Below are 17,815 nucleotides of genomic sequence, written 5' to 3'. Positions count from 1 at the left end.
AAATTAGGTGGGTTTCCTCTGGTTTAAGAACAATGTTGTTATGGGAGTGATGCATTAAATGTGTTGCTGGGGTGTATGGCATAAATATGAAATATTTATGGATGGGATTTGCTTCTCCCACTGGTGAATAAATCATACACAGCTTTTTCTGAAATGAGAGGTTAGGTTTCCACACGGACCTGCCCAGGGTGAGCATTCACTGGGGAATCCAGTCATGGGAGTTCATTTACCTGTCTGAGGTTTCAGATGTGGCTGCACATTGAGGTGTCTCATTTGTTTGTGCTGTGGCTGATTTCTCAGAGCACAAAGATGATGAAACTTCTCAGTCAGGGCAGGAATTTTATCTCTGAGCTCATTGGGAGCAGATTTCACCTGTAGTTTTCCACCTCTCCAGGAATGTTTGGAGTTACTTCCTTATTTTACTGTTCTGGTGAAACCGCAGGGAAAAAGAGATTATGGTAAACTTACATTCTGGCTGTTTGTTTATTACTATTTCTTGGAAGAAATGTCAACAGAACTTTGACTGCTCAAACTTCACCACATCCATCCCTCCAGAAGAGTAAATAAATTTATAAAGGGAAATAAAAATCCCAAGTGATGTCACAGAAGAGGGATAATTCTGAGAATGCTCCTGGACTGTTTAATTCCTGCTGAGAGCAGGAGTGATGAGAGCCCTTGGAGCACGGCGACGCTTGCTCCCCGAGCAAGCCACTTCAGATTAAGCCTAAAGTGCAAGGATGTTTTTCAAAATTAAAGTGTTGTTATCAACAGCAACAGCAAGCAGTGAAAAAACACCGCCCTTCACTTCAACTATTCAATTAGAACAGTGGGTAATGTGTGCTGTCAGTGGGAAGTAGATACAATATGTTTGTCCTGCACACAACAGGAGAGTGAATAGGAACATCTGGCCATAGCCTCAGTGAAATTGCAGAGGCATCTGTTTACCTCTCGGCTCTGTGACACTGATGGTTTCAAGCTTAAAATACACAGATTACTTTATCTGTGGCCTAATTTACGCTGCTACATAAAAGCTACTTGCCTCAGAAAGGGCTGCAGCCAAGCTGAGTTAGGCTGAGCTAAATGCAAAGATGGAAACAGAGCTGCAAGGGCTGGGGTTGTTGTCTGACATTAGCAGAGAACTGACATCATCCAGGGTTTCAAATTGCTCCTTAAAGATGGAGAATCACTACTGGTGTACATCTGTGTACCTATACAAAAATCTGTTTTCATTAATTCCCTTGCTAATTTGCGTTTCTGCTGTGATGCTGATTATTGTTTTAGCAGAAATTGATAGGTACTTCATAAAAGTATAAGTTGACTAGAGCTTAATAATTTCATTTTATCTTTCATTTTTCTGATCTTTAAAAGTTCTTTTTGATTTTTAGTCTTGTATTGCGTGATCTTTCCAGCCTTAATGATTCTATTCTCTTGATTACAGAAGTTGTATGCTTTGTTTACCCCTTTATTTACAGTTTTCCTGATCACAAACACCCTGGTTCTGCTGAATTGTCAGAGTTTTGGTTAAATGGATGTGTTTGTGTGGATCCTGTGTGTGGCACATCCGTGGTTGTGTTCCTGTGCTCAGCACGACCTGGGCTCATCCCAGCACTCTGCCCATGGCTCTGGGTTATGGATCTTGTGCTTCCCACAAGATGCTCTGTGCCAGCCTCTCCTCACTGTGCCAGCAGGAATTAGGAGCTGTGATTTGCACTCCAGCTCTCACTGTATCCATGGGAAGCAGTTGAAGCTGTGAACTCTCACCAAGCAGCTGTAACAAAGCTGGAGGGAGCTCTCTGGAAGCTCTTTCCTCGCCCTGCTCAGGATGGGGGATGTCTGGGGCATGTGGGCTCTGGGTTCCCCTCTCTGCTCCATGCAGATTCAGGCAGAAATGTGTTCCCTTTTGGTCATAGCATTCGAGTTTTGGGGTGTATTTCATCATGGCAAGGGGAGGAAGGAACAGGATCAGGTGAAGTGGTGGCCAGGATGAAGCTTTGATCTTCAGAACAATTTAAGAGCTGGAGTTCAGTGTCCTGAGGCTGGTGGTTCACAAGCTTTCAAGTCTCTGCAAGAAGCTCTTGGCTTTGGCTGAAGCATCATTCTCCAGCAAATACATCCCCAATTTTGCTCTGTGAAACATCCCTCCAAACACCCTGGCTCAGAACACCCTTGAGAACAGCGGGATTCCAGGAGTCCAAAGGAGCCCCTCATTATCTGGAGTTGCAGCTCTGTGTTAATCACTGCCCATATCCCTTCCCACAGGTGGAAATTGTGACTCACACTGGGCCTCATCGACGCCTGTGGATGGGCCCCCAGTTCCAGTTCAAAACCATCCACCCCTCTGGCCAAACCACCGTCATCTCCTCCAGCTCCTCCGTGCTGCAGTCGCACGGGCCCAGCGACACCCCGCAGCCTCTGCTGGACTTTGACACAGATGATCTCGATCTCAACAGCCTCAGGTGAAAATCAAACCTATTTCCCAGCTGTCTGACATTTGCTGTGTGTGGGATGTGTCACAGTTTTTATCAGGCTTGTCCAGAGGAAAGTCTTGGAAGAGCGTGTGATGCGCCAGTGAGAAAAATCAGTCCAGGCCAAGCAGCTCAGATTCCTTCTCTGTCCCTTCTTGGGCACATTGTCTTAGTCTTTGTCTTAGGCAAAGACAGCACAAAGTCTGCTGGCCTTGCTCAGTGTCCTCTTGCCTTTCACAGTTTCTGCATTGCTTAATAAATTCATTTTCTCAGACGTGAGTGGGAGCTTTGTGCCATGAATTTAGACAGCGGTCAGTGTGTTGGAACAGTAAGTGAACTTCTGGAATGTTTTCCTCCTCCCTGTTTTTGTTTTTTTCCCACTCCTTTTTTTCCTTCCTTGTAATTCTTTTTCATGTATTTAATTCATCTGGTTTTGGGCATTAGATGATTTGGAATTGGGGGCAGGGGGTGGGTTTAGGGAATGGAAGGAAGGAGAGCGAAGGTAACTGTGGGTTTACATTTACTGGTGATTTGTAGAAGAGATTTATGCTCCAAGAGTTTGTGTCCTGCCCAGTAACTCCAGATTTAACAAGTTTCCATGCTCCTGACTCTGCATGTGATTTGAAGTCCAAAGTTCTGTGGTAGGGACTTGGATTGTTTGGGACTGTGTCTGAAACTCTTAGGAGTAAAGCAAGAGAGATGGATAACATGACTTGTCCCATGAAAAGTGGGCAGATTGTCCTTGGACTGGAAATCCACGGGTTTGAAATGTGTGATTTCTCCTTGTGTGTAATTACTGCCATGAGTAAGGATGTGACTGTCAATTTCTTTTTTATATACGTATACACATAGAAAGAAAGCAGAAATAAAAAGAAGTACCACAGATCTATGTTACAAAAGGAATCAATAATTGCAAATGGGTCTTTAAAATCCTGCTGTTGAGGAGGGTAATGGAGGCTTTTTAACCAGGTTTGGGTAGGGTAGGGTGATCTTTTTCCTTTGAGGCTTCCTGAGAGCTCCCATCTGAGCCATTCTTTGGGAATACCCACTTTGAGTCTCTAGGCAGATTATCCAAATCTCAGGTGCACCAAGCAAGGGAAACCAGAACTTTCCAACGGCTTTTAAGCAATTTCACAATTAAATTGCTGCTTGTCCCAGGTTATTCTTGTTTGGGTGAGATTGGCTCCACCTGAGGTGGTGGCTGTGAATTCTCTGGAGTCCCCATCCTGGACCTGTTCAGAAAAGGACTGGACGTGGCCCTCAGCGCCATGCTTTAGCTGACGAGGATCTGCCGGGTCACGGGTTGGACTTGCTGGCCGTGAGGGTGTTTTTCAGGCTGGCTGACGTGTGGTTGTGTGCCTGGCAGGATCCAGCCGGTGCGCTCGGAGCCCGTCAGCATGCCGGGGTCCCCGCGGCCCGCGGCCGACCGCCGCGGCGTCTCCACGGTCATCGATGCTACTTCAGGTAGGAGCACCCTCGTTTCTGCCCCACATTCATCAGCCTGCTCTTTTGTTTTGGCTGGTAATATGTGTACTAATCGTTGCCATCGAGGTTGTCCTGGTTTTCTGCACCACAGGGTAAGTGCTGTCTCGTACAAATACTCAGTCCTGCCCTCATGATGATTTTTATTTCCCTCCCCTCCCTTACCAAATGTAAATTCACATCATTGTGGTAAGATCTGGACACACTATTTATGTAAAGTTTAACATGAGCTCTAGAATGCTAAAAATTGCCTAAACTAAAAAGCAGAACATTTACAAATACTAACACTGAAATGCTTTTATTAATGAATGCCTAAAGCATAGAATATTACAGTTCCATCTCATTTATAAAGTAGCTTTCATTGAAATGTAATCATAAATGTAATTGATTTCTGTGAGCACTTGGGACAACAGGAGAGTTTATCTAATGTTTGTGTAATAGGCACATTTTCACTGCTCTGCTCTGAAAAGAGTGTGTAGATTTAATACTACAGTGGTTGTGTTAATATCAACAGAGTAATAGATGTGCTATAAAGTTCTCTTTTCCCCTCAGTGCTGGGGAATAGCCTGTCTAAAGAAACAAGGGCAGCAGCAGCAGAGCTTTATGTTCCAGTGCAGCTGCACAGCGTCTGAGGGTCCACACAGCAGGATTTTGTCAAATAAAATCTCTCACAAGTAGAATTATTAAACACACAGCATTAGTCAAACAGTCAAGTCGGAGAGGATTTTAATCTTCAGTGATTTGAAAATCCCTGGAGACTCCTGATTGGATTGAGGTTAAACTGTAAAAAGAGACTGTAACACATACAGAGAGGGGTTTCTGAAGGTTGCTTTAAAGAGAGTTAAAATAAAAGCTCCTGTTTCAGACTCTGTTTGCTGTTTGATATAAATGCTGAGTCCAAGATACTTCATTGTTTGCCAAATGAATTTATTTGGGTATTACAGGATATTTCATATATGTGTTTATAACAGAGTTCAATAGTAACCACATTTACTTTGGATATTGAGAATTGTCCTTATAAATTCCATTTCAAATATTTAAAAGTTGTTAAATTAATTCCTGTTGGGCTTAGACAAACATCTGGTGTTGGTTATTGAAGGGGAATTTTGTTTGTTTTACTACATGGCAAAGTAATTTTGAAAATAATTGTTTGATACAGAAGAAAATATTAATGCATCAGTTATGATTTTTTTTTGCCTAGTTCATCTATAGTTGTTGCTCCTAAAAGGTTCCAAGTTGGAATCACAGGAGTGCTTCAGGGTGTGTATGTGACACTTGAGATGGTGAGTGATTAATGGAGAGCTGTGCCTCACTATCAGCTGATGCAGAGAGAGATCTCAGCATTATCAGGGTGGGGATTTCCCTCCTGTGTAGGAGCAGTCCTTCACCTGTAACAGGGATGTGCAGTAATTCTGAAATGTGATCGTTCTGTAACTGCAACACTTCCTAAAGCTGTGTTACTCCATCTGCAACAGAAACAATGGAAGCACAGGACTGTGCCTCTTCCGTGCTGAACAACTTTTCCTGAGGTGTGGATGGGGCTTTAATATGACCTGACTCATGTGAATGTGATGAAGCCTCGTTTGTAATGCCTTTAACATGTGTGTCTATATTAAAATTGCCAAAATCCATTGTATACATTGTTAGGACACTAAAAATATATTTACTGTACAGCAGTGACTCAGTTGGGTTGTAACACTTCATAAGTTTCTTGTAAACAATACATGGGTTTTGTCAGGGACATGCTGATGGCAATATTTTATTTACTTCACCCAGGAAGGTTGGGTTGGAATTGATTTTTGATGCAGGGATTTTAGCATCTCTTTGCAGGTTTTGTGTTGCCTGATCCTCACTCTTTCCCATGCAGAATTAGGGGTTCAGATTCTAAATAGTGTGATGGTTTAGGGGTGTGAATTGTTGCAGAGTAAAGGAGACACAAGGAAAATATGTACACTGTTTTTGAGATTTCAAACTATTCTTGTACCAGGGCCCAGCAAAAGAAAGAAGAGTCTTTTATGCTTATTTTCTTCTCCTCCCACCCCTGAGATGTGCAGCAAACTCCATTAATCTCAGCTGTGGATGGGAAGGGTTTGGCTTTAACACCACTCCTGTACAGCACTGGGTTTTTGTGTTCCATTCTACACTTTGAGTATTCTCATTTCCTGCTCTTCCCACGCCGTGCCCTACACAGCTGATGTTCTTTATGGAAAAAAGACATTTTTAGGTTCCAAGGATTTTGAAGTAGCTCATAAATTTTTGCTGCCTGAGCTGACCCAGGAAGTGATTGCTCAGCTGTGCCCCTGCACTGGAGCCTGTTGCACTTTATGAAGATGCTTATCTGGAGCTCTGATTGCCTGTTGCTTGGAGATGCAACCCGAGTGGCGCCTCTGCTTATCTGACTCATCACTTCTCCTTCCTATCCAAAGACTCCAAGTACATGTTTATCATCTCCATTATCCTTCTGCCATTCCCAATAGCTTCCTTCCTTCTCCCCCGTTGGTGACAATTCTGTTGTTGCATTTATTTGTGTGCCTTGTTTTTTTAAGCATGGCTTTTTCCTCATGTGTCTGTAAAACTGTGGTGTGCTAAGGACAGTCTCATAAGATCACTTGGAAAAGTCTTCATTTAAAAAGTGCAAAATTCTAATGCTGTTATCAATGATGAAAATTTACAGTGGCATTCTCAAGGTGGATGGCTGAATCTGTAAAGGTTACTTGGATATGTTTTAAAAATGTGTATTACAGTGGTTCTGTCAACCATATTATATGGTATATTATATGGTTCTCCCAACTCAAAATTCTCCTAAGACACTCTTCTCTGCTTTATTTTTTTCAAGAAAAGTTTGCAAGAATTCAGTCACCTAAAGCTACTGGACACTTGTCCTTCAGTGCACATATTTGAGTCATATGCATCAGAGAGAGAATATACCCTCAAGGATTAAATGCACTGTAATTCCAGATGCTGTTCCAGATTGGCAGCTGGAAATGTTAGAGGGGGACAGCAGTGAGTTTAAATCTTTGTAAAGCAGGAAGCCTTTGGTGATAATGCAGCAGCAGAGCCACTGCACAGGTAGGAGCTGCTCACTGTGTGCAGCAGCAGAGGTGTCTGTCCCTCCTCCCCAAAGCTGTGCTCAGGCTCTGGGCTTGGCTTGACACAGGTGGGTTAAGCCTTAGCAAGTCCAGTTCTATTTATGAGCCCAGAAATGAAAGAGAAACCTTCAAGAGTCCTCCTGTGTGCAGGTGATGGTCACACTCTTTACACACCCACACCGACCAGGCACCTGTGAATTTTCATTCTCTGACCTGTGGAGGAATGACATCATCATATGTGTTACATATCTGAAAAAACAAACCTGGTGGGGCTCTCTGAGTAATGAATGATGCAGAAATCAGGGGTATGGGCAGGTTAGGGTATCTGTACAGTCAACTCTGAGCTTCCAGAGCTGGAAAGCTCCAGGGAGAGGATTTTGCAGCAGTTGCTGGTCAGTGGGTTTGCCCACACGGCTGCACTGAGTGTTCCCTTCAGCTGCACCCCAGGTGTGGGCTCAGGTCCTCAGGTGTGCTCAGTGACTCAGTGCTGCTCATTTAAGAGAAGTGGCTGCGTCTGTGTGTCTGCATGGAAAGCCTTGTTTGTTCCCTCACACAAAGCTTTTGGACTCTTACCCATCAGCCAAGTAATGATTTGGTTGCATTGCTAGTGGAGGATGAGAACATTGACAGAGGAATTGTCTGATCTCTTTTTTTTGCATCAACCTCTTCCTTTCCTGCTGGGAGGAGATCACAGAATAGAATCATAAATCTATTTCTTTCTTGCCTAGAATAAGTACAGAAATTGAGTGGGAAGGATTTCAGTGAGTGGCATTATTTAATGAATAAAATTAATTTGTAGAAGAAAAAGATCCTGAGGATTCTTTTCCTCATTAATTGTGTGTGGGGTGGAGGGAACCTTAATGTTCTCAACTGAAACCTGGTGAGTGCTGTGCTGCAGGGGGATGCACACATCATTTTTTAATGAAGATTGTTTATTACTGTTGTATGAAACTCTGACAGTACTAAGCTCTCTTCTGGTTACTTCAATCAATGCCCACTTAAAATCAGCTTGTAATTTAGTACTTCCCTCTCTTTGTGTGTGACTGGCTGGTCATGGACAGAGAGTTCTGCCTGCAGAGGTTTAATGAAAAGAAGAATTGACTGGGGCTTTGTGGGGGAGGGAGTTGTCCTTTTGTTGTTCATCACCACACCTGGGAGGCACAGACCATGGGACAAATTCTTACTGTCCAGCAATGCTCTCACTTGGAATTTAATAAACACTTCTGCTGTCACACCTTAAACCATCTGAGCTCCTTTCTGTTGTGTGCACAATCAAATATTCATTCCCAAACGCTGTACACCACAAAGTGCTGCCTGGGAGCAGTGCAGATCAGTTATTCAGGTAGTAAAGATGTGTGAATGCAGCTGGCAGATGAAGTCACCAGCACTGTGAATTCCCAGGCTGTCCCTGCTGCCACGGGCAATAAATGCCAGGCTGAGGCAGGGCTGGGCTCCCCTTGCAGGAGCTCTGGTGTCAGGGCTGCCCCGCTGCAGGGCCATGAAATCAATCCTGGCTGCAGTCCTTGACCCGAGCCTGTAATTACCTGCCTGGGATAAAGGTGGTTTGTTGTGGCAGATAGAGACTGCACTCAGGGCTGCAGAGGATAATGCTGAGCTTTGAAGGCAGGGAAGGGGTTTGGCCCCTGGGCTGTTCTTCACAGTAATTGAGAGGTTTTAATAATGGGCAGAGAACAAGCTGCTCTTAGGGGGCATCACCTGTTCAGTCACACAAAAAAACCAGCCCAGCACTGCTTGGTTTGTAGTTACTCATCCTGTCAGCCTAAATTTACATGAGTTTAAGTTATGTTTCTTTCCTGGGATAACTTCTGTGCTGATCCTGTTAATGTATCTATTTAAAATGCTTATTATGTTACCTATTTGCATAACATTTTCTGCACTATTCCCTGACCAGTGACAGCATGTGGGATATCTCAGGTATCTTTGTTTCTTCCCATGTGCTCCTGCTCTCTCCATCCAGCTCATCTGCCTTGCTAAGTGTGTGTGTGCATGAGCTGCATAATGCAAAATTCTGGTACTTAGGATGTTTTCAACTTGATTTATTTCATCTAATTTGAGAAAATGTTATCTGATGATTTTTGAAGAGAGCCTTAAGACAGAACTGACTCTGCCAGGCTCCAAGATGCCAATGCAGTGTACATGATGCCATCTGCAAGCAGCTATGCCCTATAGACTGGGGAGATGAGAGGAGAAACTGAAGTGACCTGACACTACTGATGGGGCACTTGCTGCTGGATCATTGCCTGGACTGGGAAAAGACTCAGCTGCAGGGATCCACGGAGCAGCATTAATGTCTTGAAACACTGGTGGGTGTTTTCTGGAGGCAGGAGGAGTACACTGGAGAGGACAGGCACGGCAGCAGTGAGTGAAAGGCAGAAGAATCATTAGATGCTGATTTAATTTTCCACCCTGTGATGATTGTGGGTGGTTTAGTCAGTTCTGGAGGTGGCAGCTCACTCCCCACAGCACAACGTGGTGATGTGGGGTGGCTTTGCCCTGCAAGGGACAGAGGAGACTCCTCATCCCAGTTTGCCTGTGGTACAGCTGAGCAGTCTGATAGTGATTGAAGCAATTCATCTCTTTTAAAATGGTTGCATTTCAAAACAAGCCTGTATCAGCTAAAAAAACCAGTGCTGCATGCATCTGATTTCAGTGGTGCAAGTGAAAATCAAAAATCAGCAATTTCAGTGGTACAAGTGAAAATCAAAAATCAGCAAAAATCAGCTTTTTTTTCCCAGGCCCTGCTGTGTTGACTTTGAGCAGCTGAGGGTCCTGGAGGTGCTGCTCTCCTTGTTCACCTGGCCCAGGTGATTTTTGGCCCAGCAGTTCCCCTGCTGATGCCACAGCTCCCTGGGTGAGCTGTGACCTCCCCAGCACCAGAAGCACATCCAGGGGATGGGGTTTTCCTTCCCACAGGAAGATGAGTTGCAGGGGCCCCCAGGGCCCTGGTGATGGTCCCTGGCACAGGCTGCTGCTCCCAGACAGTTGTTCCTGTGTCACACAGCCTGCCTGAGCGTGTTCAGGGCTCCATTAGTGCAGCCCCTGCAGTGTCTCACTGCTCAAGTGTGAGCCACCAGCTTCCAGCTGGGAAAGGCACCTTCAGTTCACATCAGCTGAAAAATTGCACTGGATAGAGCATGGTGTAAGCACAGAAACACCACGGGTTTGTTTAGGGGGGAAAAAATCATCTTGTTGTCCTGGGTGTTTTGTGCCAGTTAACAAAAACTCGTTATTAATACGAGATTCTTGTGTGCCCCTTAATTATCTTTCATTAACAGCTGTTAATGCTGTGTGTAGGTAGCTTTAAAGCTCTGAATAAGTGGGAAGTGTTGATTCTAATCATATCTGACACCACAATCTTCTGTGGAACAACACATGAGCTGAGATTCCCGATGGGCTCCTGTAGGATACAATATTTATTATAGCTGGAGATCTAAGAGCTCCCAGCTACTGTTAAACTTACAAGAGATCCAGAAACCTCAGTGTCTGTACTTGTGTTTTGAGAGATTGCACAGAAATAACACACCACTGGTATTTGCAGGCAGCGTGTGCATTGACATTTCTGCTCTTTTCCTACACTGCTTAAAGGAGGCATTTTGCAAATCTTTATCTTTTTATAAGCTTGTAACGTATTCAAAGCTCATCTATTAATCTAGACTGCTTGAAATGGCCTTCAAATGGATGTGCAAATTAAGAGTCTTTGAATTTTGGAGTGAGTATTGTTTCAGGGAAAGCTTTATTTGCAATCAATTTATAATAGAGACATTTTTATTTAGTGATTTCATTAATTAGGCTTTATCTCTCAGAGTATTTGCTCACCATTTCCCACGTTTGCTTTGAAAACATCTAAATATGCCTCATTTTTTTTTGTTGCCACTTTGGCCTGCAGTCTCTGTTAGATGTTGATGGTTTCAGCCATCAGGATTCTGCTTCTGATCTTCCAGTTTGTCTTCCCCTCTTTTCAGGAGGTGTTCCAGAACATCAGCCCTTGTCCTCAGGGCTCTGCACACCCTTCCTTTTGTCTTTCATTTTCCTCCTGCTGTAATTTTTAATGTAATATCAGCACAAGCACTTATTTGCACCACTGTTAATCCAAAAGGAGCAGGTTTTAGCAATTGTCCATCAGAGTGTGATAAGGATGAGTGAGCAGAAGTGTGGATTTGGGGATAAAACTGAGCTCTTTGGCATGATAAATTAGCCAGGCATTTCATCTACTCAAAGGTGGAGTTTAATACCTTGAGGGTGTTCCAATCATAGCCTCCTCACCCTGGCTACTCACTGGAGTAAAGATGTTCTCTGCTGGGAATAAACATTTATATCTGAGTTGAAATACAGCCTGTTGGTGCTTACTTGTGTGTATATTTTATTGCCTCCGTGACGTAAGGGGTAAAGAAACAGATGGAAAATATTTTGTTTTCCTTAATTATCCACCACTGTGGGATACCCATTGGCTTGGAGCTGTGGCTCCTCCCCTGCCTTGGACTCCATCCCTGGCATCACCCCAGCCAGATTTTAATAGTTCTTTATCTGCTGCTTGCATTGCTTTTAACTTTCACTTTTTATTGCAACCCAGCCTAAATTGGGTGCTGGTTACTGCTCCAGCTCTGGCTGGAGAGCTCTGAAAAGCCAAAGCTGGTGCCAGCAGCAGAGAGCAGGAATGGGAGCACGGGGTGAAAGGAGCCCCTGATTGTCACCATCCTCCTCCTCAGCTGCCCTGATGTGCAAGGAGAGTGCTGGAGGTCCCAGCCTCCAGCTGGGGGGCTTTTATTCCTGCTTGGAGCAGCTCAGCTGGGATGTCCTCCTTCCAAAAGGAGGAGTCTGAGCCTCTTCTCTCACGTGGAGCCCAGCACTCCCTGTTCTTCAGCCTGGTGCTGCTCCCCTTGTGGAGGTGGGAACGAGCAGGGCACAGTCAGCAAGGACAGAAATCAGGTTTGGGGTTGTTGGCATTGTTATCCTGGATCTCTGCAGGTGAGAGGTGGTCCCTGAGCCCTGGAGCCCCAAGGCTGTGCTCAGTGCAGGCCTGGAAAATGGAGCAAGGGAAAAGCAAAAGGTGCTGATATGAACAACATATGGTTTTTGCTGGAGTTTGGCCACAGATTTAAGGCCTCAGAGTGGATTCCTGGAGCCTTCGTATCCTATCCCAAAACCAACACGAAAACCTTTCCAAATACATTTTATAAGCTCTGAGATTGTAATAGTCCTATCAAAAATCCCATCTCCATGTCCCCAGGTCAGCTGGGGTGCAGAGCATCCCCTCCTGCAAGGCCAGGCTTGCCAAGGCTTCCTTGCCTGGCATTTCCCTGCAGCAGCAGCAGCACTTTGTGCCCGGCGTGGAGCAGCCCGGGGGCTTGGCCCAGCTGCTGGCCCTGGGGCTCACATCTGCTCAGGAGTGCCTGGCCCTGTGTCCCAGCTGGCCCTGGCTCCCCAGAGCCCACCCGGGCTGCACTTGTGAGCCTTTGGCACAGCTTGGGGGAGTGGAGGTTTGGGAGCTGGCTCTGCCATCCTCTGTGCTGCATTTCCTCGGGGCTCTTGGTGTCAGAAGTGACACATCCATAGCATCTTTCAGTTTGGGACACTGCAAAGAATCCTGGCTGTTCACTCCAGGAAAGTGCTTAATTAATTTTACTTAATCAAGTGCTTACTTAATTTAACCTTGCTGCAAAAAAGCAGGAGAAGGCACTGTTGCAGTAGGAATCTTGCTAGCTCCTTGCAGTTCCCATTAATTGGGATTTTCACCTCTATTATTTACAGCAGGAATTCTGAGCAAACCACTGAGTACTCTACTTTTTGCCCATCACTTAAAATATATTTTAAAAATAAGGATGATTTTACTCGTGATTGAATGTAAGATGTGGTAAATTGCTGTAGATAATCTGCAAAGTTTTTTTGTGTTGCTGGTGGATTTTTAACAAGCAGAAAGTTGCCGTGAAAGAATTTGGAGAAGCAAAAAGTGTCCTTTGGCTTTGGTGTTTGTATTTAAATTCTAGGAAAATAACCCAAATCAAAGCAAACCAACACTCAGTATACAGTGAAATGTTTGCAGGGAGCTGCATCTTAGCACTGAAGTTAGATAAAAAATTCACTGTATTGTAAGTGAACCATTTCCCCCTTGATTTGTGTCCAAAATATGAGGAAAAATCTTGCAGCTGCATTATGCATTTTACAAAAGAACATATGCATGCATTTAAATCATTTACATTTCATCTTTGCTTTCCCTTATTTTTAACCCATATTATGGTGAGTGACAGCGTGTTTGGAAAACTGAGGTTGAAAGCAAAGTTTAAACTTTGATGCCCAGTAAGCTGAACTGCCAGCAGGGCTTCACTATTTCATGATTTTATTTCAAAGTTTGGCTCATGTTTTTTTCCTTTCTCTCCAATGAAACGTGATTGAAACTTTGTGAATCTGCCTGAAAAAAAAAACCAAAATTAAATTATATGGCAGTTGGTTTGTGCTGGTCCTACAGCTCCTGCAGAGGAAGGTGCATCCTGGGAGGGTGCACAGCTTAAAGATGTTCTGGGCCAGGCTCAATTAATGATCATTAATTGGTGATCATTAGGTGGTATCAAACATTCCCCATGCCATGAAATGGTTTTTGCTGGGGCTGGAGGGGCAGCAGTTCTGTGTGACGTGGCCATGTCTCAGCTCTGTGGAACTTGGATCCATTCTGCAGCAGGAATGACCAGGAATGGCCATCACACACTGGGGTGTGGTGCTCTGTGTGGAGCCATCAGCAGGCAGCATCCCCCACTGCTGTGTGAACAAATAACACCCAGCTTTATTGGCCCAGTTACGGCCTTCAATAACCCTTCAGTGGGGGATTGTGCAAGGGCTCGTGGGGGACAGGGTGGCACAGGGACAGGTGAGGGCTGCCTGCTGTGTGAACAAATAACACCCAGCTTTATTGGCCCAGTTACGGCCTTCAATAACCCCTCAGTGGGGGATTGTGCAAGGCGTGGGGGACAGGGTGGCACAGGGGGACAGGTGAGGGCTGCCCCCATTGCCAGGGGACACTGGGATGGCACAGGGACAGGTGAGGGCTGTCCCCTCTGCCAGGGGACACAGAGCTGGCAGGTGAGGGCTGTCCCCTTTTCCAGGGGGACACTGGGCTGGGCTGTGCAGAGCAGCAGCACCATGCAGAGGTACCCAGTGGTGCTGGGAACTGGGGTTTGTCACCTTCCCCTGGTCCCACAGAGCTGCCCTGGTGTGGCACTGCCACCGGAGCGGTGACAGGACACGGTGCCAGCACCCAAAGGTGCCCTGTGAGGAGCCAGCACAGCCTGGGCTGGTGCAGGGCACCAGAGCTTGGCTGCACTGCTGCCTCCGAGCCCTGGGGCTGGCAGGGACACTTTGACACACACAGAGCCACGGGGTGTGCCTGTAAATGCAGGTTTGCAGCTGGGGTATTTGCACTCATCTCCTGGATCCAGAGCTCAAAATACAGAGGGATTCATCCCTAACAGCAGAATTTTTTCCTCATTGTCTTCACCTTCCACAAGAGTTAAACTTCCAGTTCTTCATTTATTTTCCTGGTAAAGATTGACTTATAATTGAGGATGTCACGTGGAGGACCTGTAACTTATTTGTATATCCATCCTTGCATGTTTAAAACCAAGTCAAGGAACTAATGAGGTTACAAAAATATTGCTGATCCTGAAGCAAATACAGTTGGAGAACATATGCTTTGGTTTTACGTTTCTGCCTGTAAAAGGTGACATGTCCCGTGTTTGTCATTTAATTTAACATTCTATATATTTTTAAACGGCTGTATGATTTGAAATCTCCAGATGCCAGGCTGTGTGCTAAATGAGGTTGACAGTTCAGTGATGTGGAAGGCCATTATCTCACCTTTGTGCTTCTAAACTGTAGCCACTTGCCTCTGCCTGCTCATAATGCATTTACTGCCTTGCAGCCCAGGAATTTTTAACACCTATTGAAAGCATTAATTAGCTATGCCACACTGATGAGCGCTTTAAGTGAAAAGCAAGAATCGATGCTGCTCTCCGAGTCGGTTTCTCCCACTTCAGAGGATAAGGAGTACCTAGAGAAATGAAACCCCATATTTCTCAGCACACTCAAGCTGTGAAGCCCTGAGTGTGCCCTGGCCATCACCACAGGTGACAATGGCACCCCTGAGCTTCTGTCCACGTCCCTTCCCTGTCTGTGCCTGGGACATGAGGCCATGTCCTGATAAACAGCTCTGAATGGCTCCATCCCTGCCAGCTGGTGCCATCTATAAACCAATAAACCAAAATTCAGCCTTTTGCACCCCATTACTGCTGTCCTGAGTCAGCAGGTCCCAGATAGGATCATTTTCCTCTTGGAAAAGGGATAAGCATTACTAGGCCTGTAGAAGTTCAGTAGTACAAGAATAAATGTGTCAATTGGATCTTAAAAGCTCACCAGCCTGAAACTCTCCCTCTTGTCTGATTGGGCCTCCAGTGCCTTTGATCACCATTTTCTCCTCTTTCTCAGCAGTATTCTTGGTGTTCCCTGTTCTGCTGGGCCCTTGTGACAGTTTCTGCTGCAGATCCCAGCTGTGCTCAGGCTCCAGGAGGTTTGGATGATTAGTCAGCATTTGGTTTCCATATACAGCAGAAGGACGTCTGGAGAAAATATTCTTACACATATTTGCAGGCAATAGGATCAAAGCCCTCTCTAGGTTCTCAGTTTTAATTTATCTCTTCTTGCTTGCTGTAGAAGGGACATCAAATGGAATCCATGTTAGTGGGAGGGAAGGGAGCCCTTGGCTGGGTGGTTTTGGGAGCAGCATTCAGCCCAAACCTTCACATCCTGCCCTTTCTTCCTCCATGGCATTGCTAAGCTCTGAATTTTAGGCTCTGTGCCTATGTTTCTACCCAGCTGTGCCTTCTTTCTTTGAATCCTGGGACCTCTCCCATTTTTGTTTCATTTTTCCTCAGATTTTCCTCTTGCCTGCAGCCACAGCTGCTGAGCACATCTTCACCTTTGTCACAGTGTTTTCTGTAGTTCTTAATCCCTGTGTGGGCTCCTTTTCTGTGTAACAGGCACAGCTCACACCCTGCATCAAAGGAATTCTCGTTCCTGTCTCCTCTTTGGAGTTTTTTGGTAAATTCCCCCAACCTCTCTTCCTGATATCTGTCAGTATTTGCCTGGAGAAGTGGCTGCCCCATCCCTGGAAGTGTCCAAGCTCAGGGCTTGGAGCAATCTGGGGTAGTGGAAGATGTTCTGCCCATGGCAGGAGGTTTGATTGATCATCTTTAAGGTCCCTTCCCATCCCATGGTTTGATTTAGTCCTCCACAAGAAGCAAAGATGTGGAAAATAAGATCTGAACCTTTTCCAGATCTCCACTCACCCTTCAGGTGTCAGCTCCCAAAGCTGGGACCCCCACCAGAAATGTGAGGACCAGCAGCACCTGGAGCTGGCTCTGTGGGAGCAGTTCCCTGGGCAGGTGGATGTTGTGGTGTTAGAAGTTGTATTTGTGTCAGCTTCACTGGATCCCTTTTTCTGTACCTTTCATTAGATTCTCACAGTAACAATTTGTGAACCTGGGTGTTTTGGCAGTGTGGGCACTGCTGGAGACAGCCAGAGGTGGCTGTCATTAGTGAGGAAGCAGAATATTTTAATTACACAAATCCTGTAACATTTTCATCCGAGCAAGTTTTCTGCATTTTTAGCAAGTGAGGTAAACCAAGACATCTGAGACCTTTTTACATCACATTTTCAGAAAGGCCTTTTTTTTTTCCTCCTGATAGAAGATCTGCATTAAAAAAAACCCCCACATAATTAGTTTGATTTCAGTCATCTACTCAACATTTCTAAGGCACTTGCCAAATGATCCCAGGTGTGGGATTGCAGCAGGTAATTTCCTGTGCTGTATTTGTGTGGATGATTTTCTGTGTTAGAAGATGATATCGGCTCACCTGGCCCCTCAGTGACAGAGAAATCCTTTGTTTATTCATTTAGTAGGCAGATTAACCCTAATGAATCTGGCTTCCTGGAAATAGATACAGGGGACAATAGCAGAGTGAGGAGTGGGGAGAAATGGGGCAAATTCCCTTTTCTTTCTTCACTTGGAAATAATGGTGGCTTTCAGAGCAGGGTGTTTTAAATCCGAGAGGAACGTGAAATATGTCAGCCAGAAATTCTTGATTTTGAACAAAAACTTTTCTTTTGTGCCTCAAAGAGCTACCAGGACATTTGTTAGCCTGCTACAATTCTGCCCTGCTGAACCTGTTGGAATGTTTTGCACTGTCAAAAATTAGGATGAGGTGATCATCTGAGATGCTTACACTTCATTGTTGGATGACCTCAGTGTGTGTTCTCTGGAGTATGAGGTATTTGTTAATTAATATTTCTGTGAATTAGAGGTTCATCATATAATCTGTGCAAGTAAATCATCCATTATACAAGACAGCCAGAGGAAAGCACTGGAGTCTTGATGGCTGAAACAATTTTATTTTTATGGAAATAAAGCTGTGGAATGTGTGTCAAGGTGTGCATCGTGTTTGTTACCTGAGCAGCTGTACTGGCAGTGCCCATACAGGCTTAGGCTGCACATTTTGCTTTATTTTCAGCTGTTCTCCCATTTGAGCTGGCTCAGAAAAGCTTTGAGGAGCATTTCAAACAGCTCAATTCCTCCTGTTCCTGCCGTGGGATGCATCCAAGTGTTCTGCAGCAGGCATGAAAGGCTGTGCCACGTTTATTGAAATAAATGAGCAGTAATTTCTCAGCTCTGTTGACATCACACTGGGCTGTTATTCACAGCACAGTGTGAGAAT

The 17,815-nt window shown here is 45.0% G+C and overlaps 1 protein-coding gene across 13 annotated transcripts in view; it reads left to right on the top strand.

Moving 5' to 3' along the window:
• The window catches only part of BCAS3 (BCAS3 microtubule associated cell migration factor), a 299,564-nt gene that overhangs the window by 122,756 nt on the left and 158,993 nt on the right, over nucleotides 1-17,815 (top strand). For 9 of the 13 annotated variants that reach the window (XR_005628832.1, XM_039720696.1, XM_039720699.1 and 6 more), the window contains 2 exons: nucleotides 2,260-2,456; nucleotides 3,832-3,929. Coding sequence is in view for 12 of the 13 variants with exons in the window: in XM_039720696.1 (XP_039576630.1) it covers nucleotides 2,260-2,456; nucleotides 3,832-3,929 (295 nt within the window). In the remaining variant the exon portion in view is untranslated. The other 4 variants (XM_039720707.1, XM_039720704.1, XM_039720705.1 and 1 more) reach the window with 4 other exon arrangements.

The sequence above is a fragment of the Passer montanus genome, unplaced genomic scaffold (assembly GCF_014805655.1).
Source record: "Passer montanus isolate IOZ18808 unplaced genomic scaffold, ASM1480565v1 scaffold44, whole genome shotgun sequence".
In the NCBI taxonomy this organism is placed as follows: domain Eukaryota; kingdom Metazoa; phylum Chordata; class Aves; order Passeriformes; family Passeridae; genus Passer; species Passer montanus.
This window is presented reverse-complemented; position numbering and strand designations above follow the sequence as displayed.